At 38.7% G+C, this 21996-nt stretch overlaps 2 protein-coding genes across 4 annotated transcripts in view; both read right to left on the bottom strand.

The window, feature by feature from the left end:
* The window catches only part of drc1 (dynein regulatory complex subunit 1 homolog (Chlamydomonas)), an 82018-nt gene extending 69627 nt beyond the window's left edge, over positions 1–12391 (bottom strand). For 2 of the 3 annotated variants that reach the window (XM_063071011.1, XM_063071020.1), the window contains exons 1-3: positions 12189–12391; positions 11594–11684; positions 495–607 (exon numbers count right to left, since the gene is read on the bottom strand). In XM_063071011.1, coding sequence (XP_062927081.1) covers positions 495–607; positions 11594–11684; positions 12189–12304 — 320 coding nt within the window. In that variant the 5' untranslated portion in view covers positions 12305–12391. Of the gene's footprint in view, positions 1–494; positions 608–4984; positions 5181–11593; positions 11685–12188 lie in introns of those variants that run through there. The other variant, XM_063071029.1, reaches the window with a different exon arrangement.
* Positions 12392–17946: 5555 nt separating this feature from the next.
* selenoi (selenoprotein I) overlaps positions 17947–21996 on the bottom strand; it is a 65056-nt gene continuing 61006 nt past the window's right edge. Inside the window, exons 9-10 of the mRNA XM_063036443.1 lie at positions 20001–20183; positions 17947–19209 (exon numbers count right to left, since the gene is read on the bottom strand). Of these exons, the coding sequence (XP_062892513.1) occupies positions 19144–19209; positions 20001–20183 (249 nt within the window). The 3' untranslated portion in view covers positions 17947–19143. The remainder of the gene's footprint in view (positions 19210–20000; positions 20184–21996) is intronic.

Below are 21996 nucleotides of genomic sequence, written 5' to 3'. Positions count from 1 at the left end.
TGGGGTTGAATTCCTCACTTGATAGTAATAGTAGAGCAAGTAATATGCTACGGTAAGATACAAGTGACAGGCTGTGACAGTGCACACCCTAGCTCCTGCTACTGGTTTGCAGTTTCTCATGGATGCCTGGTTTCAAGACACCAGATCTGTTCTGCGTTTTTCCATTTTGCACAATTGTGCATACATACAGCATTGAATGGTGCCCTCTCTACAGGTCATGGACTCAACATAGGACAAAAAGTCAGTTCATGCTAAACATTTTCACACGTTAATCCAATGTTATAAGTTACATTCAGGAATGTATCAAGGAGTATTTGTGAAAGAAATTGAAAAACATATTTAAGACACTGAATAATTGTGCCGCTAATGGCAGAGTTTATGCTTGCTGTTAATGCACGAGAGTGACACTGCGTATCTGGAGTGACTGAAAACAGGTCAAATTTACATGGGAATCTGGAAAGTTTCTTCTTTGGGCACAGTTACTTTTCACTCACCTTTGCTTCAGTGCTTCTCTTTCTGTATTTCTCCTGTGCATCTCCCTTGAGTCTTCAGCAACTTGTACGTTTGTGACAAATGACATGCCATCTCTTTGTAGCTTTGTCAGTCTCTAAAAAATTAACAAAACCTTAAACTTACTGCACCTCATGCTGTTCCTTAGTTCGCTGAAAGAAACCACTTTCATTTTTATTAGCAAACATCACAATGAGCTTCTTTCGACAGGATAGAGGTAGTACAATGGTGGAGGAGAGAGAAATAATTAAAATAAAAGTTAAAGAATGCCAGCTGCACAATTTGATAATTCTGTTTTAGTCTTTGTTCCCATTTAACTGAATACATTCTTAATAGAACTTAATTAAGTTACAAGTTTGGTATGGGTGCCTTGCATGTCAAATACAACCTTATTTTGAGTGAAACCTTGAAAGAGAATAAATAAACAGCAGATTAACAAGCCATTCAAACCAAATGGTCTGTCGCATATTTGCACCTCAAGATCCTTCCTGCACCTAGTACGATATCTGGCTATCCTTTATACCTTTCTCCCTCACACATTTAACTACATCTCCATATTAGTGCAAGTTCCACAAACCAAACGTTCAAAGTCATTACAGCTCATTCAGCCTATGGCTATGCCCACCAAACAAGCAAAAGTACCGATCTGATTTACAAGCACTTCATCCAGAGCCATATTTATGCCTTATCAATTCAAGTGTTTCTCGAAATAATTCTCACATGTTGTGAACACATCTGCCTTCACTATCCCTGACAGCCAGTTGCAGATTCCAACCACTGAGTAAAAGAAATTTTTCCTCAGATTCCCACGATGCATTTCCTGCCCTTTTATTTAAGCATATGCCCTGCAGTTTGAGACACCTCCATTTTGAAGTAAAGCTTTTTATGGTCCATACTATGTATACCTCCCAACATGAACCAAACCCAAAACCTGCAGCTGCTTACCCTCACTTTTAGAATGTCCTTCAGCTATTTAGTGGTGTCCTTAACCTAGCCGACGGTGGGGGGGGGGGGGACTCACCATTCTGAATTCACATTTATGGCTGCAAAAAAATCTATCTATACTTCACTACCTGGTCTCCTACAATTGTTGCCCTTGACCCCTTTCCCTTGTGCAACTAACTAGATCTTGGATCTGGCTGGATGCCTCAGAAACATTCAGCTCCACCAGTTTCCCAAATCATGACATGATTTTGGAGTGAGATGCACTTTGAGGTTTCTCTGACAACTTGCCTCTCTCTCCCTTCGTCTTGTGGCCATTTATTAGATTAGATTCAACTTCATTGTCATTGTGCCGAGTACAGATACAAAGCCATTTAGCATCTGACCAGAAATGCAAAGAATAGTGTTATTTACAAAATAACTGCGAATAAAAAAGTGCTACAGCATACAAATAGGAAAGTACTGAGACAGTACAATACAGATGCAATGCTGCTTAGCGCTGTGGTGAGAGGTTCGGCTGTGTCACAGCCTCTCTCCTTTCATCACCTTTCCTTAAATTATAGAGTGACCACTTCTAAAAACATGCACCCCACAGAACTTAAATCCTCACCGATGCATTGTAGTGTCAATCAGGTTGTGCTCAAGCTGGTCAGACTGCAGGAACTTCAGACAAATGTGGTCACCCAAACCACAAGGAGCACTTCAGAAGTCCACGTGATAAGTCACATAACACTAAGGCTAGAGCATTCTTTTTACATTATCCAGTTTTTGTTCCTACATCATCTTTGACCTGCAAAAGTGAAAATGGTTACCAACCAACCACCTATCTGACTGGCACAAATGTCACACTGTTCAACTAAAGGATAATGGTAATTTCTCAGGGACTGCCCTCACAGAGGACCCTTCACTATCAAATCTCTCAGTGACACATCAGTACTCTAATCTGTTGTAATAACAGCCTTTGGTTCCTCTGCCTCATTTTTATTTTAAAAACACTTAATCAACACTGGCCAAGATAAGTGAAACTAACCTACCTTCATTGAAAGTTTTACAATGACAATGGTCATCCTCAAGTTACCTTATTTACTTTATCTGAAATTGCAAACTTCAGAATAAAAACATATGTAAAAGTTACTAGCTCTCATTACTAAGGAAAATTAAAAGGAAATGCACACTTATTCCGTAGGAAAACACTGCAGTACAAGAGCCATTCATTGAAAAATCCTTGTGGTTGCTCTGGCCTCTTGTTTGAGTTACTTTTCAACATTAGTCTAGGCAGATGAAATTAATTTTAATTGTAAATTTCTCAAATGAGGTCACCTCAAGTTACCTTGTTTACCTCTGCAGCTGAAATAGGAAGGTCAAACCGAAAACTGCAACCCACAAGGATGATTAACACAAAATAAACACAATTACAGAATCTTTTCTGTCACTTATCACAGCCTGCACTCTGCAACTACTGCACTCCAAAGATCATTGTGAAAACACTTAAAATTCCCCCAGATTTTAACTAAATACTCTATTTCTTCCACAGGTGAGCACTTCCTGCAGGCGAGCATTTCAAAGTGTGAAGGACCTCACTAAACAGAGATAGTCATGAGTCAGCACCATCCAAGTCAAAGAAGGAAACTGTTTCACAAAAGATGAAAAAATAGAAGCAGCCATAAGATCGATAAAGAATGGGAAAAATGCAGGAATGGACAAAATCCAGGCTGAGCTGATAAAACATGGAGGAGAGACAGAGACAGACACAGACATAGTCACCAATATCTGCAACAAAATCTAGCAGACCGGGGAATGGCCAACACCCTGGACAAAATAACCATTCATCACTCTCCCCAGGAAAGGCAACTTACAACAGTGCCAGAATTACAGAACTACAAGTCTTATCAGTCATACAAGCAAAGTGATGTTGAAAGTCATCTTGAACAGACTGAAACCACAGGCAGAAGAAATAATTGCCAAAGAGCAGATTGGGTTCAGAAGCAGAAGTAGTACAACAGAACAGATATTCAAACTTTGAGTACTATGTGAGAAATACAACCAATATCAACAGGACATCTTCCATGTGATCATAGACTTCAAGAAGGCAATTGACAAGATGTGGCATGATGCACTCTGGGCCACAATGAAGAGATACAACATGGGACAGAAACTGGTCTAAACCATTAGGCAGCTCCACACCAAAGTTAGCAGTGCGGTACTTGTTCAAGGCACAGTTGGAGAGTGGTTCCACTCAATCAGTTGGAATCCGAACAGGCTGCCTTTCAACAATTTCCTGGAGCAAATAATGACAGATGCCCTGGAAGACCATATCAGCATAGTCAGCATCAGAAGACAGTTCATAACCAACCTCAGGTTCACCAGTGATATTGATGGGCTGGCAGGAAGTAAGGATGAACTGGCCTGCCCTGTGATAAAACATCTACCAGATATGGCGTGGAGATCAGTACAGAGTAAACCTAGCTGATGAGGAACAACGTGGAGCCAATCATGACAAAAATCACAGTCAGTGAACAAGAACTAGACTGTCAAACAGTTCAAGTATCTTAGTGCCATTAACAACCAAGAACAATCAAAGCCTGAAGTCCTTGCAAAGATAGCCCAAACAACAGCAACACTGGATAAATTAAAACCAGTCTGGAGGGACAATAACATTGCTCTCAGATCCAGGTTGAAACCCCTGCATGCACTCGTGTTCTCTATCTTCTTGTATGCATGCAAATCATGGACTTTGACAGCAGAGCTGGAAAAGATGATGCAGGCAGAAGATACCAAATGCTTCAGAAGGCTCCTCAGCATCTCCTATACATACCGTGTCTCAAACAATGAAGTACAGAGAACCATCACCTAGCACATGAGACACTACAAAAATCTACTATCTGAGGTAAAGAGGAAGAAACTGAGATGGTATGGCCACATGACAAGATCAAGTGGGCTCTCAAAGACCATTCTTCAGGAAATGGTGCAGGGGAAAAGAAAAAGAAGCAGACAGAGGAAGAAATGGACAGACAACATCGCAGAGTGGACTAAAGAGAGCTTTGCCCCAGCCCTGGCACTAACACACAACCGTGAGAGATGGAGGCAACCGGTGCAGTGCTCATCCATCCAGTGTCCCTATAACCAGGTGGGTTCCAGGGTCCGTAACCGTAACTCTATATTTAATTATAATGTATTCTGGAAGATTCTTCCACGTTCACAGTTAGTGCTTATGACTTAAGTAGCCTTATCATCTTTCCCAACACAAATTTTCTACTTCCCAGAGGAAAGAGAGTATTTCGTTTTATTCAATAAATATAAATTCTGTGTTTCATCTTAACTTCCCTTCACTCATTTCAAAAACAAGCAAAAAATGTTTCATTGGCAAGGGAACACCAGGTGGAATTATTGGCTACCGCGCAATGCAATTACATGAATTAATGTGAATGATCCCTATTACAAAGGATACAGTTGTTAACTCAAGACATTCCAAGCACCTGAACAATCAGATTATAGAGACATGAGACATAGGATCAGAAGTAGGCCATTCAACCTTTCAAGTCAGCTTCAGCTTTCAAAAGTTCAAAGAGGAGGGAGGAGAAGATGGTGGCGCGACGTAGTGAGCATGGCCGTTCCGAATTGATATCGATATGTGTTAACAAGGGGGCCGTACACAATCCTGATTTGATGGAGACAGCTGTGAGAAACGTGGAGGAACACCTGGAGAAACTTCCGAAATGCTCGCTTTGCTGCCGCTGCTACTGTGCAATGGAGAATCTTCGGAGGGGAAGGCCCCAAAACTTTGGCTTTGCGTATTGCCTGTTGCCGGGGCCGAAGCGCTCGGCAGAGATGGTGCTCGGTGTCAGGGAGCTGGTCGGAGGCTCGGAGGTTTCGGATGGACTCGGACTCTGTCGGGTGCTTCCAGGATGCTGCATCGGCAAGTTTGCGGTGCTGGAGGTTCACCATCTGCATGAGATGATGGGACTTTTGAGAGACTTTGAGACTTTTACTGTGCCCATGGTCTGTTCTTATCAAATTATGGTATTGCTTTGCACTGTTGTAACTATATATTATAATTATGTGGTTTTTGTCAGTTTTTAAAGTCCGTTTGTCATGGGTTTCTGTGATATCATTCTGGAAAAACATTGTATCATTTCTTAATGCATGCATTTCTAAATGACAATAAAAGAGGACTGCGTCTCCTCATAATCTAATCTAAATTCATTATCAGAATATACATATGTCATCATATATAACCCCGAGGTTATTTCTGTGTGGGAATACTCAGCACATCAAATAACCCTAATAGAATTAACGAAAGGATAACCACTGCAAATAACAGCAAACTGTGCAAATACTAAAAAAAATATAACAACAAATAAATAAGCAATAAATATTGAGAACACGTGATGAAAAGTCCTTGAAAGTGAGTCCATAGGTTGTGGGGGAAGTTCAGTGATGAGGCAAGTTGAGTGAAATTATAAACACAAAATACTCTGCAGATGCTGGGGTCAAAGCAACATGCACAACACGCTGGAGGAACTCAGCAGGTCGGGCAGCATCCGTGGAAACGAACAGTCAATGTTTCGGGCCGAGAACCTTCGTCAGGACTGAAGAGGGAGGGGGCAGGGGCCCTATAAAGAAGGTGGGGGCAGGGTAGGAAGGAGAAGGCTGGTAGGTGCCAGGTGAAAAACCAGTAAGGGGAAAGATCAAGGGGTGGGGGAGGGGAAGCAGGGAGAGGATAGGCAGGAAAGGTGAAGAAGGAATAGGGAAAAACTCAGGTTGGAGGAACAACACCTCATGTACTGTATGGGTCGTCTCCAGCCGCATGGCATGAACATTGAATTCTCCAACATCTGGTAATTCCCTCCCTTCTCCCATCCCAGTTTCACTCTGCCCCCTCCTCCAGCTGCCTATCACCTTGCTCTTGGTTCTGCCTCCTTCTACTGCCCAATGTGCTTCTCCTTCTTCACCTTTCCTGCCTATTCCCTCCCCCAACCCTTAATCTTTTACTTACTGTTTTTTAAATATGGCAAAGTTATTTCCCATGGTGGGGGAGTCTAGGACAAGAGGACATGACTTCAGGACTGAAGGACGTCCATTTAGAACAGAGATGCGGAGAAATTACTTTAGTCAGAGGGTGGTAAATCTGTGGAATTTGTTGCCATGAGCGGCTGTGGAGGCCGTCTTTTTGAGCATTTAAGGCAGAGATAGATAGGTTCTTTATCAGCCAGGGCATCAAAGAGTATGGGGAGAAGGCAGGGGAGTGGGGATGACTGGAAGAATTGGATCAGGCCATGATTGAATGGTGGAGCAGACTCGATAGGCCGAATGGCCTGCTTCTGCTCCTACATCTTATGTGCACGCCCAGAGACTTGGTACTTCTACCTATTGCTATGGAGGAGCAATTTATATGCAGCGGTCAGCCTGCATCTTCCTAAAATCCACAATCATCTCTTTGATCTTATCCACATTGAAACTCAAGTTATTGTGCTCACCCCATTCTACCAGCCACTCTACCTCCTCTCTGTACGCTCTCATCATCATTATTGATCAGGCCAATCATTGCTGCGTCAATAGTGAACTTGAAGATTTACTTTGAACTGGATTTAGCAGTGCAGTCGTGTATCAGCAGTGGGCTGAGCACGCAGCTCTTGGTGGTGTCGGTGCTCAGTGTGAACGGGGGGGATTTCAATATGCAGGTAGATTGGGACAATTATGTTGGTACTGGATCGCAAGAGAGAGGGAATTTGTAGAATTCCTATGAGATGGATTTTTAGAGCAGCTTGCATTTCAACCTACCAGGGAAAGGGAATTCTACACTGGGTGTTGTGTAATCAATCAAATTTGATTACGGAGCTTGAGATAAAGGAATCCTTAGGGGCTAGTGATCATAATAGGATAGAAATCATCTTGCAGTTTGAGAGGGAGAAGTTAAAGTCAAATGTATCAGTATTACAGAGGAGTAAAGGGAATTACAGAGGTATGAGAGAAGAGCTGGCCAAAATTGTTTGGAAGGGAACAGTAGCAGGGATGATGGCAGAAAAAAAAAATTGCTGTAGTTTCTCAGGACAGTTGGACAGGCACATGATATACACATCCCAAAGATGAAGTAACACACACACAAAATGCTGGAGGGACTCAGTAGGTCAGGTAGCATCTACGGAAAGAGTACAGTTGATGTTTTGGGCTGAGACCCTTTAGCAGGTCTCAGCCTGAAATGTCGACTGTACTTTTTTCCATAGACCCTGCTTGGCCTGCTGAGTTCCTCCAGCATTTTGTGCGTACTGCTTGGATTTCCAGCATCTGCAGATTTACTCTTGTTTGCCAAAGATGAAATAGTATGCTTAAGGAGATGAGGCAACTATGGATGGTAACGGAATTCAAAGACACCATAAAAGCAAAGGAGAAGGCATACAATATAGTTTAAAAAATCGTGGGAAACTTTTAAAAACAGAAAGCAACTAAAAATAAAGAGAAAAAAGTTGTATTATGAAGGTGAGTTAGCCAATAATAATATAAAAGAGGACACCAAAAGTGTTTTCAAATATACAGTATAAAGAATAAAAGAGAGACGCAAGTGAATATCAGAGGCCGCTGGAAAATGATGCTGGAGAGGTAGTGATGGGGCAAAAGAAATTACAAACTGAATAAGTATTTTACATCAGTCTTCACTATTGAACACTAGTAGTATATCAGAAATTCCAATATCAGGAGGCAGAAGTGAGTATTGTTGCTATTACCAAGGAGATGATGCTGGAAAGCTGAAAGGTCTGAAGGTAGATAGATTACCTGGACCAGATGGACTGCAACTCAGGGTTCAGAAAGAGGTAGCTGAAGAGACTGAGGGGGCATTAGTAATGATCTTTCAAAAATCACTAAATTCTGGGATGGTTCCAGAGGATTGGAAAATTGCAAATGTCACTCCACTCTTCAAGAAAGGAGAGAAGCAGAAGCAAGAAAATTATAGGCCAGTTAGCTTGACTTCAGTGGTTGGGAAGATGTTGGAGTTCATTAAGGATGAGATTTTGGGGTACTTGGAGGCACATGTTAAAATAGGCCAAAGTCAGCATGGTTTCCTGAAGGGGAAACCTTGCCTGACCAAACTGTTGAATTTCTTTTGAGGAAATAGCAGGCAAGATAGACAAAGGAGAGTCAGTGTATGTGGTTTAGTTGGAGTTTCAGAAGGCTTTTGACAAGGTGCTGCACATCAGGTTGCTTTACAACAGCCCATGGTATTACATTAAAGAAAATAGCATGGATAGAAAATATTCTAACTGGCAAGAAGTAGAGAGTATTAAAAAGGGGGCTTTTTCTGGTTGACTGCCAGTGATTAGTAATGTTCTGCAGGAGTCAGAGTTGGGTCCTGTTTCCTCTGAGTTGCGCGACTATGCAGCCATGCAGTAACTGAAATTCTCTCAAGCACATAGCCTTTGTTGCCATGCAGCTGGAATAAAGACAGAGGAGAAAAAGTTTATGAAATATGAACAATATTCTTTGTTGAAATGCATTTCATTATGCCCTTCATTAATACATAAAATGTATGGGATTTTCCATCTTCATTCTAAATATTCATAGTTTGCATTTTACAAAAAATTATTTTTTCATGTTGTGTCACACATTTTTCATGTTGTGTAAAAATTTCCTGCTCCAAGCAATGGTTGGTCCACTCAGCTGCACATAAAATTTAAAGGGAACATTGGCATTGGGACCGCTTCTTTTCATGTTATATGTGAATGAGTTGGATGACGGAATTGATAGCTTTGTGGCAAAGTGGGTGAAGCAAACAATACATATGGAGGGGCGAGTAGCGTTGAGGAAGCAGGGAATCTGCAGAAGGACAGGCAGATTGGGAGAATGGGTAAAGAAATGGCAAATGGAATGTAGTGTGGGGAAGTGTATGGTCATGCACTTTGGTGGCATAGATTCTTTTCTAAACGTGGAGAAAATTCAAAAATCAAAAGGTACAAAGGGACTTGTGAGTTCTTGCGTAGGGCTGTCTAAACATTTAATTGCAGGTTGAGCCAGTGATAAGGAAGACAAGGATATCATGCTGAGGCTCTATAATGCATTGGTCAGACCATACTTCGAGTGTGAAGCATTTTTGGGCCCCTTATCTGAAAGATGTGCCAGCATTGGAGAGGGTCCAGAGGAGATTCACAAGAAAGATTCCAGGAATGAAAGGATTAACCTACAAGGAGCATTTGATGGCTCTGGACCTGTACTCCCTGGAGTTTAGAAAAATTAATAGGGATCTCATTGAAACCTATTGAATATTGAAAAGTCTGGATAGAGTAGACACAAGTAGGATTTTTCCTATAATGGGTGAGTCGAGGACCAGAGAGCACAGCCTCAGACTAGAGGGACATCCATTTAGAACAGAGATGGGGAGGTACTACTTTAGCCAGAGGGTGGTGAGAGTGGAATTCATTGCCACAGACAGCTGTGGAGGCCAAGTCATCGAGTATATTTAAAGGTGAGTTTGATAGTCAAGAGTGTCAAAGATTAAGGGAAGAAAGTAGGAGAATAGGACTGAGAGGGATAATAAATCAGCCATGATGGAATTGTGGAGCAGACTTGATGGGCTGAATGGCCTAATTCTACTCCTATGTCTTAAGGTGATGGAGCTACAGATGTTGCTACCAACAGACTGATTGGAGTCCTTATCAAAAGTCCAAGGTCCAGTTACAGACAGGGGTGTTAAGCCCCAACAAAGACAGTTTATCCAACAGATTTATCAGTCAAGATTTCCTCTTCAGGAAACCATGTTGACTTCTGCCTATTGTATCATGTGCTTCCAAGTACCCTGAAACTTCATCCTTAATAAGAGACAATAACATGGTGCAAAAAACTGTCCTCAAATTTCCTGCATTTCACCTTCTCCCTTCTTAAAGACTGGAGTGTCATTTGCAATTTTTCAGTCCATTGGAACCATTTCAGAATCTTATGGTTCTTGAAATATGCTTCCACGATCTCTTCAGCTTCCTCTCAAGAACTTCGGGATACATAACCCGTTTGGTCCAGGTGACTTTCGGTTTCGTAAGCACTGTCTCTTTAGTAATGGTGACTGTACACATTTCTGATCCCTAGTACTCTTGATTTTCTGGCATACTGCTTGTTGTCTTCCAGAGTGAAAACTGACAGAAAATGCTATTCAATTCATCTGCCATTCCTTTGTTCCCCATTACTACCTCTCTAGTCTCATTTTCCAGCAGTCCGTTGTGAACTCTTGCCTCGCTTACTCTTTATATTTATAAAAACTCTCTGGTGCCCCCTTTTACATAATTGGCCAGTTTATCTTCGTATTTCATCTTTTCTCACCTCATTTCTTTTTGGTTTTTAAAAGCTTCCCAAATCCTCTAGCTCCCCACTAGCTTTTGCTAAAATGTTTGCCCTCTCTTTTGCTTTTATTCCATCTTTGACTTCACTTGCCAGCCACAGTTGCTTTGTCCTGTTTTTAGAATACTGCAGCTTTCTGTGGGATGAACCAAATCTGTGTCTTCAAATTATTCCCAGAAGCTCCTTTGCTGTGCTATGGTTAACCTTGCTAATGTCCTGTGATCAATTTTGGTCTGCTCCACTCTTATCCCTCTGTAATTCCTTTCACTCCACTCTAATACCAACACATCCAATTTTAGCTTCTCCCTCTCTAACTGCAGGGTGAATTCTATATCATGATTACTGCATCCTAAGAGTTCCTTTACTTAACCTCCCTAATCAAATCTGGTTCATCACACAACACCCAAACCAGAATTGCCTTTTCCACCAATTGTCTCATCCTCAACCTGCTCATAAAAATATATCTTCTAGGCATTCTACCAATTCCTTTTCTTGGGTTCTAGCAACACCCTGATTTTCCCAATTTACCTGCTGGAAAAGGCAGATCAATGGTTAAGGTTTTGGGGAAGAAAAGGAGAAAACAAAGATAATGTCATAGAGGATCAGGAGGAGGCCATTGCCTCTTTAACCCATTTGTCTTACACCCACTATGTATCACTGGGTTCTTGTCATTTCCAATAATGTAAAACTACCAACCACCCCATCTCACCAATGGCAGCATCTACAGGATCCACACTACAGTACTTCTTCAGAACCTAGGGAATTAGAGTAGAAGCAAGTCATCTCAAACCCAAGGGTTGCTGAGAAAGAACGTCAAACTAACCTGGCGCGAGTCCAAAACTTGTTTGCAGCTTTTACTAAGTTCTTCTTTGTCATTACCTCCTTCTTTCTTTTCATTTTCACCCCTGGCTTCCCTGGAATATTATTTAAAATATCCATTATGCATCAATTGGTGTTAAAAGTTTAACATACAAACCAAAGGAAGAGGGCAAACAGGGAAGGTAGAGAGAAGGCAATGGAATAATGGCTGAGGGGAAGATAGGGAACTGGGGGAAGCAGGAAGAGAAAATGGGAACAGAAGAAATGGGAAGGCGAAGCAAATGCCAAAAGAGATAAGAGGGGAATGAAGAGGATGAACAAAAGGGAAAGAAAAGTACAAAGAAGGGGGCATGGAAGGGAAGGAGGGAGAGAGAGAGAGCATGGTAAAGAGAGAGCATGGTAAAGAGAGAGAGGCACACACAAAAGTGAAGAGTGGTCAGATAAACCAGAAATGGCAATGTATGGAGCTAGTGAGGAGTGAGGCTCAATGTTTATTTTTTAGATGGAATGTGAGAAACTGGGAGAACTGGGTGGGGGGGGTGTGAAACTCAACAGACAGAAAGGGTGGGGGGTTGGAATTGAGGTGCATCGGCTCTCACCGTCGTTTCTCCTCTTGCCTCTGGGCAATCCGGAGTCGGCGAGCGGCTATCCTCTCTTCGGGGTCTTCAGAGTCCACAATGGGGACGGGCAAGGGCTCGGCTTTGGTGGAGGCCATGGTATGCCGGGAGCGCGGGGTCTGTGCCGAAGGGAGCAGGAAGCGTGTGTGCTCTACCTCCGCTGCCGCCGTGAGTCCGGTTGCTCAGAGACAGCGGCACAAATACGGGTGACGTAGAGCGCCCGGCACCGAGCCCCTAGAATGAGGTCGCTCTCCGCTTGGGAGGATGAACAGAGACCCGGGGGGAGAGGTATTCACAGCGGGCAGCAGGTAGAGGCAATAAATAGCGAAGGATGAAATAGTGAAGAGTTGTTCAGTAGAAGCAGAGGGAATAGATTATGACAAATGAGAAAGTAGAAAACTTTAAACGACGCAAACTCCAGCAGCAGCTGTACACTGGTTGCTCGCTCCTCATATTTAAAAAGATCTACTAAACAAGCTCTTTAATTACCAATAAAGGCTGCGAATTTAGGATTGATGAAAAGATTTAATGTGTAGGGGAAATTGTTGATCACTATGCGAGGAGGTGAAGCACTTGTTTCTACGCTTTGTGAGCATGACCTTTCAGCGCGTTCGGACTTTATTACAGATTACCGGGAACTCAACTGTAAATAAGGACTTCGAGGGATAGATTAAAATATTCCCGTTAATTTATGTTAATATTCGAGGAAACAAGATGACAAATTGTTCTCGTTTTCCAATTTTATTCAACTTTCAAGTCATCTTTACAATAAATAAATGGCACTATAGTGCCTTACAAACTACGAGCTACCAGATACCTTGGTCAACAGCACACATTCTCTTCTAATCAGTGTGAAGTGAATATAGTAAACTATATTCTATTGAACCAGTGCCTGATGGCTATTTGCTCTGACACTGCATATACGTTTGTACATTGTATTGTGCCCAGTCATATGCAGTTGAACAAGAGACAGCGAAAATGCGATATCAACTAAATTGATATAGCCATCAGCAGTTGCGAATTTAAAATACAGTATTTCAGAATATTGCGTTATCTTCATGTTTACAAAATGCTAAATTTATTAACCTCATACTATTCAAGTATATGCTTTTTTGTTATGAAGTTGATCCGTACAGGAAAGAGGCCCTTTTAAAATAAACCAGAACCTTAACATCAAATTGGCAATCTTTGAGAGACATACCTTGATGGAACAAATAATTTTTTTTTCATTTCCAAGACCAAATTTAATTGATTCATGTTGACTGAAGAAAAAAATTAGACAATCTGAAACAAAATTTTGCCCTACTTTGACTGCTTGACACAAAATTATTGTGCTGGAAATTTAGCATCACTCGGTGTCTTCATGTATTACAACAACCTGAATCCAAATCATTTTTTTCTTCTTTCAGCTTCTTACAGTTCACAGGTTTGAATTTGTGAAGCTTATACACAATATAGTCTGGTTGCAAACAATTTTATAAAAAATAGAAGACAATATTCTAATGGTATTGGCCTTTAGAGATTACATTAGTACTAGTTACAGTTAAGATATTAATAGCAGTCATTCCTGTACCAGTCATCCCATGACGTTTTCCTATTGCTAATGAGGTAGAATGGGATTTACAAGCCATAAAGGCAGCAAGGGATCATTTGGTCTTTCAAGCTATATCTCCATTCAAACATTAAATCACATGAAGTAACAAAATATCTTAGTCTTACTCTGATAATTCTTAGATTGCAAGAATAAAATCACCTATAGCACATAATAATAAATCAACCATACACACATAAAACTGACTATTCATTACACACTTATTTAATTCTCCAGCTGCATTTTAATTCGACAAAAGGCCTCATTAAAAATTTAATTTTTGTAAATAAATCAGCCATATATAGATAGCATACTGCCAACCTAGAACTAAGTTATCATTTTGAAATGCACATGCACTTTCCCAAAACTGAGTTTTATTCTGCAGAGCTGTCGATAATGTTACATGGTTGACATCTCTAACAACCATCTTTAAAAACAAATTTAGAGATTAAACAGTACAGAATCTAACATTTAAAATGTAAAATATTTCCTTCAAAGCTACAAACACAGAGTTATAGTGCTCCTGTTTTAGTCAATATTAAGTTTCTGCTTCCAGAAGCCAGAAACGCTTCATCATAAAAACAGGGACATCTCGAAGAATCCCAAATTAACTAGTGCATTGTGTAAGTTATGCATTGAGGGACACTTCACCACATCACCTTCAAAAATACTAGCAAGAAGGTATATTACTATTGCATCTGAAAACGGAATTTATTTCCTTTCTTACAGCCACAGTCATACAAAACTTGCAGCCTGCCCCAACATACACTACCGATGTTAAACTGGGGAGAATGTTAATCATAACAAAAATATTTGACCCATTAATACTTTCACCATTTCTTCAACTTTCTAAAGATTTCAGAAAATTATTTCTACGGCCATCCTTCTGCAAGTCCAGTATGCTTTCAAATTCAAATGAGATGCAATGCAAAGTTCACATTTCAATTTAAACATTGTTCACTTAAGACTGCTATAGACAGTAACATGATTCTCTGGAATGTGTGTGGTCAAATAATAAAAAAAGAATAATATTAAGTGACAAGGGATCTGAGAAGCAAAGTGAAAAAATATCTAAAATGTTTGTACATGATATTACTAAGCAAGCATTTACCAGAAGGCAGCATTAGAATCAGGCACACGCAACTTCTGAATGAAATTCTTCTCAATATTTAGCAAATTTTATCAGCATAATTAGATCAAAACATTTGAAAAATTAAGTACTCTCTTATAAAGAGAAATTTGTGATTTTGTAACTCAAATCTTGAGTGAATAAACAAAGAAAACACAATTTTTTAAGTACTTGACCCTGACTAAATATAACCAACTTGAACTCTAGCAAGATATGTACCAACAACATGTTTGCGGAGGGTACTGAAACCAACAGAAAAGGTTGAATTTTGTTGAGTGCTTCGCCAATAAAACCATGACTAAATTTCAGATATGTCCTTTCAGTTCTTATTTGTGCAGTTACTAATGCTACAAATTAACAATGTTATACTTTCTGAAGTACTTTATATCAAAAGGATCTTACAATGAACCATAAGTGCTGTCAGAATTTAAGGCTCCCAAGGCCCCATCAAAAAATTCCATTCAAGAACAGCTGCTAAAAAAATTAATTTTGTTGACACGCTCAAAGTCCTCGCTTTCCAAGCATTACTTTCTTAAATATATGAATGAAATTTCTATTTTGTCATAATAAGAATTTGACATGAAGGAAGAATTGTTCGTGATTAGTAATAAATCCAGATGGATCATGATGTTCAAACTTGGTTCCTTTTCTCCCCCAAAACAGTATTTCACATGTTACATCTTGGTACAGTGCAACATTGATGCAACTTGGATGTTGAGAGGAAATTTAACAAAAGTTTATAAGCCTCCACGTGACAACTGAGAGCAACATTTATCTAATGTGTCTCCAGGGCTATGGTAATACCTACAAGCATCTCCAAAAGGACAATATAACAAAGTGTGTTAGAGGCAGCATTCTTTCCATTTGTCTCACAACTCCCTTGTTACCTAGTAAACCAGAGCAAATACAGTACTTGATAATGAGATGTAGTGGGAGAGGGTGAGGCTTTAACTTTAGGAGAAACAGTCAAAATAATTTTAACAGATAAGATACAACAGTGGTTAATGTAGACATTACATTGCAATGTAAAAGGAGCTAAAAGTTAATATTTACTTTAGAATTAATTGAAATTTTCAAAGGCCTGATTTTTTTTTAAAGATTGCAAATAATGAAAGCAGTTAACATAATCCACAGAAATGAAGTATTACTTAAATAGCAAAGTGCTTTATTATTCATGAAATCTGCTTTCAAATGTCAGAGATCAGATCACAAAATTAGTTTGTTAAAGCATTTCAAATCACAAAAAATGAAACTAAAAACATTGTACTGGAATAATGTTGAGACTATCAAAAATACAGGTCTGACTATTAGCCCTTTACACACAAGTTTTCTAGAAATTACAGACAGTTGTTACTTCAGAAAGAAGAAAATTTAAAAGAGCTATGTAGATATTCTTCAGATCCACAAAAAATTAGAGTCCGCAATGTAAATTATAGTTAATCCAAAAATTTAGCGTGAGGAAGAAAAAAAAAAGTGGAAGTGCACTTGCAGGCAGCATAAGGTAATTTGTCAAGAATATTCCGGTTCTTTTATAAGTTAAATCAAAACATGTACTGGTGGGGTAGGAGATTGGGAAGAGACATTACAGCTTGCGAATTTAACATTGGATTTCCACAAAATCTTGGAGATTACTAAGAACCACCCAACTACTGACTGCACAGAGAATATGAATGATAAATGTACAAGACCAATCTCTTTGCATTCCAAAACGGTATACACAAATCCTTCAAACAAATTCAATTTTAACCAGAGTCCCACAGTCAAAGATTCAAATTTTACTTGCCTCCCAATTGTTCTTTTTCACTAATTGTGCATAGCTTCTGGGCAATATCATAATCAGACAAATAAGCATGACCTTTCTAAGTGCTGCTTAAGATTTCAAAAGATGACAAAGCAGGGATCCACTCAGTTGCTGAGTGTAATATCTACATGTTCTCCATGACCATATGGTTTCCTTCAGACATATGAAAATTATGAAATATGAACACAATTTAAATTAACAGCTATTTTATGGATTACTCAGCTGAAAATTTTTGAATTATCAACTGAAGCTTAGTGGACTCAATTAAGTGCATTAATGTCTATTGTATTACATATCTACTTGAATTAATTTCTGAAAGATAACTCTTGAAATTAGCAACTGAAATGGTATGGTAAAAGAATCATCTTAGTTCCATAAAATTAAAATGAATAGATACAAGATGATCAAACCACTGTGAGACCAGCCAGAATACTCTTTCCATCCTGGTTTAAATGAATAAATAGGAAGACCCAATAAACTCTTCTCAAATTCAAAAGAGAATCAAATCAAATTCATGCACCAACAGCTCACGTAAAATAAGTGTGCTCATATTAACTGCTATACTATTCAATCAATATAGAATAATTTCTTCCATTCTTAAATTGTTTCTGCCATGAACTACAAAAAAACTTCAAGTATGAACCAACTGTGCATTGAAGCCATTTTGGTAAATTTGAATGATCTTGCTGAACAAAAATTTAAGTGATAAATTCAGTTTCAGTGACTAAAATGCATTAGAGCTAAATTCTAGGAAGTCAGTTCTAAAGATATTCACAATGTATGCACCTAATACCAGAAAATACAGCTGCAATAATAAAAGACATGATTTTTCTGAAACAGACAAGCTCAACAGGATACAAAGATAATACACAAGTGCAATGCTTCCTTGATACTCATATGGCCCCACTTTTGTAGTTAAATGATTTTTGTGCTGATATTATTACACAGAATTTAAAATTTATGTAATGCTATCAGCACAAGTCTAATTTGTATAGTATCTTGAGACAATGTTGATACAATTGTAATTGTTAAGTAAATGAAACAGATGAACAGTACAGTCTTACAGCCAGAGACTAGAAGTCAGAAATATATCAACTTCTTAATGTATATTCATTTGGATCAGTTGAATTGCTTTAAATCAGTCAAACAATTAATGCAAATTAGGACTGCCATAATTCTATTGATCAAAGCTATATTTCAAACAGAAATTAGACTGATGTAATATGAAGATGAATATTGTTGCCATGTTTTATTATGGTAATCATTACTTGTAAGAAATACAGTACCTTCATGGAAAATAATCTTCATTGAATTGTAATCACTTTAGGAAGGACCCATCATGCCAAATTGTTACACTATCAAGCTGGACAGCCGACATAATCTCAACAAATATCACCCACCAACCCCGATGCAGTGAAATTACTAAAATGCCAAAATCTACACAGTAAATTCATTGCCTTTCCTAAACACAGTTTAGGTACAAATATTTTGCTTTTGAATCTATACAAACAATTACTGTTAAGTCATGCTTGTTCCTTCCAAGTATACTTTGCTCTAAGGTTTTTAGTATACTCTTCATTCAAGCACAATCCTCCAGGAAAGAAAAATGGAGTAGAAAATCAGCATGCATTCACCATCACAAAACTGAACATATGAAAAAATAAAAGTAGCAAAATGTTTTGATTGGTTTCTGAGAATTATCAATGTTCAAAATGATTGTACATTTTCATTCAATTCCCTTTAAGATTTATAATTTACTCATTCAAAATGTATCCTTTAAGTACATGCTTGAATCACATTTTGACAATTTTCAATATATACTGCACCTCTAAAACAAATCAGTTTCCATTATCTTCATGTTTACTTAATTGGGCTACAAAATAAAATATGAACATTGTCTGATTGGTATCATGAACAAAGTCAAATTATCTTTCAAAACATGTATTTAAGAAAGAAAGCTGCACAGAACTTCTAATGAGTAAGTTACAAAAACGTAATTGTAATGCCCAAGTCTTAGACTGCAAATCTATAAAATAGAAATCTGTTGAAAGTTTTCCCAGATTTTCTGAAATACATGCTACCATCTAGGTTATTAAAGACTTCAACAGCACAATAGAAGTTTAATGACAGCATCACAAAAATAAAATCCAGTGCTAGTCGGTTGTACACATTGTTTACTTGTGCACATTCAATGTCTATTTAAATACTTAATTTAACTATTACACCTCTATTATCAGCAAATCACTTATAAAACAATTTTTGTACTCAGGAACCATCTTATTCTTCTGTTTTCTACGGATGATGGTGGTGGGCACACTTTACAGTGATGGCTGAAGCATTCACAGGCTGCTGGAATGACTATTCATTACAATATTTCAGAAGCCTGCAAACCAATTTTCTGCTCTTCTTCCTCTAGTCATTCAGTATTTGGTTTCTTCAACGAGAAGGCGTATATGTTAAAATGTTTGCTCAGCTGATTTACCTGTTTAAGATAAAAGTAAAACACTGTACCCTGAAGTTTTTAAATACAGGAAGAGTCACATCTGTGCCAACTATCAAATGCCACTCAGTACTAATTCCATTAACCAGGACGCTGATCTGTAGCCTCCAACACCTTAGCAATTCAATTGCTTATCTTGATGATGTATAGAATTTTAGTGTACCTGTCCCTACCTCCTCTTCAGTCAGTGTGTTCCATACATCAACCACCTTCTTCGTAAAAATGTTCCTTCTCAGATTCCCACTAAGCTTCTTCCCCGTTCATTCTTTTCAAGAAATTGACACTTCTGCATTAATTATCATCTCCAGTCATTGGATAATTTATAAAACACAATTCCCCCCCCCCCACCAAGTCATACTCTGCCAAAATTAACACTTTTTTAAAAAAGAGAAATATTTTTGCACGAGTCAGTTCACTTACATTTTCATGACAGTATATAACAATGGACTCAATGCCAATCCTTACCATACACCACTACTTACCATCTATCTGACAGAAAATATCCTCCTAAAATAGCCTCCTAAACCAAGCCAATTTTGATTCCTATATGCCCTAAACATCAGGACCAGACTGGAATATTTTCTAAACTCCAGAATCAAGTTAATACAGCACTACTGCGTGGAAGAATATTCTAGAGTTAAGATGAGAATGCTACCAAGATAAATTTCAGTCATTATTCAGAAGTCTTAGAATTTACCCTTCAGAATTACTTTGATGCTACTATTTAATAATTATAACAACAGCAGTGAATGAAGAACAAGACATTTACTCACCACACATACTCCATAATGAATGTGTGCAGCAGTTATTACTGTGGTCAATATAATAAGAAGATAATATTCATTGTCATGTAGAGTACCAGAGATCACAAGGAGTACACCCACAGCCAAAGGCAAGAGAAGGCAGCTGAGGGGCTGGCAGCGTGTGTTACTCATCTGGCAAACTATGAGCTTGCACTAAAAGCAGAAAAAAAAGCAAATTACATTAAGTTGCATTTCTGCAAAAAAAAGAAAAAACCTCTTTATAATCCACTGCACCTCTAAATACATGGATTTTCAAGTGATTTGAAAATGGACAGGAACACATCCACTGGTCAGGATCTATTGAAATCAGTTACTATTTGCAGCTCCATTGGAATAAGTGCAGAACTTGTAGTATGTGCCGACACCAGTGTTTCCCAGCCTTTTTTAGCCCCACAAAACACTTCCATACTTGCCAACGCCCCTCTGAGATACAATATACTTTCTGGCGCTGCTTCCCACCCCCACCCCCATTGTGTAAAACATGCATACCATATGCTAACATGAGAAAAGTTGTTCTACTTTAAATCTGTATTTGTCTTTAAATCTAGATTACACAGTTACCTGTGTGATGTACAGCAGCTTCAATATCAATGTGTAGGCCCTACACAAACAGAACGACATTTACTAACCTTATACAGACTTAAAATCCCACCAGCGCATAATTTACGGAAAGGTAAAGGAATTTTCCAAAATCCAGTATATACTAAAGAGAACAATTCTGGTGGTTGTATTTTATAATAGTCCACTCAGTCTAATTTTCTACTTTAATAATAAATCCAAGTTTGAAAATGTCTACCAACTTGTAGTAAAAAGACAAACTTGGAATAAATATTCTTCGTTTAAATTTTGCTCAATAAAGTACGCCACGTTGATCCTGCCCTTACTCCCACACTTTAATGAAGAATCCAGAATGTATTTTATGGTTTACTTTAAAACATTCAGTCACAGTAGGAAACAGTGATACAAATCAGTTAGTGACATTAATAGTGATAGATTATATTCATGCCAATAGTTGAGTCTTTTCAATTCAATTCAGTCAAGATGGTGGTTTAGCTCAACTTCTATCTATTATATTGACATTGAACAAAGATATCAATTAATGATGAATTCATTGATAATGCACTAGCTTAACTTACTAACTACAGCCCCCTCCCCGCCCCCCCCCCCCACCCGGCCAGGATTGCAAGAAAATGTCAATTGCTTAATAGTTCTACATAGCATACAAAGTTATCAGAACTAAGGCTCTTGGAATAAAACAAGCTGTTGCAAGAGTGCCTTTCAGGCAACAGTTGGTCTTTCATCTACAGAAGACACACGTAACATGTTTTTTTAAAATTGTTTTTATTTTGAAAGGTATTTTAGATAATAAAGCATCCCTTGGTGACTCAAAAGAGTTATCAGATAAAACTCAACACTAATCTCCATTGCATTACATTAGGTGTGAAGTTTGGTAGAACAGATGAGTTTTGAAGAGCATCTTTAGGGAAAAAGGTGGGTAGAAAAATAGAAACATTAGTCAATTCCTTGAAATAGAGAAACACAATCAAGTTAGAACGAAGTAACCAGGAAAGCTACCGAGATGAGCACTCATTAGCCATTTTGCTAGGACAAAAATCACTGGAGAATTTAAGAAACATTATTACACTGTGAAACAGATACAATTAATAGCTTTGATGTGACCCAAAGCTGACTTTCTTGATCAGACCAAGATTCAGAACCATCTGATTCAGCCTCAGACCATGGCAAGGGCATGCAGGGAGTCAATGGTTAAATAATATTTTGAGAGAGAGAAACCAGCACTCAACTGGGAGGCTTTAAGCTAGATTTGCAGAGGGATGGGAACCAGAGTGCCAGAGCTGACAGGGGGCTGGGGTGAAAATAAATGTTAAAAGTTCAAGCAAAGCCGCAAATAGAAAGGTTGTGAGTGGTGGTAAAAATCTTCTGAGGTGTATATATTTCAATGCTA

The sequence above is a fragment of the Mobula hypostoma genome, chromosome 2, assembly GCF_963921235.1.
Source record: "Mobula hypostoma chromosome 2, sMobHyp1.1, whole genome shotgun sequence".
Classification (NCBI taxonomy): domain Eukaryota; kingdom Metazoa; phylum Chordata; class Chondrichthyes; order Myliobatiformes; family Myliobatidae; genus Mobula; species Mobula hypostoma.
This window is presented reverse-complemented; position numbering and strand designations above follow the sequence as displayed.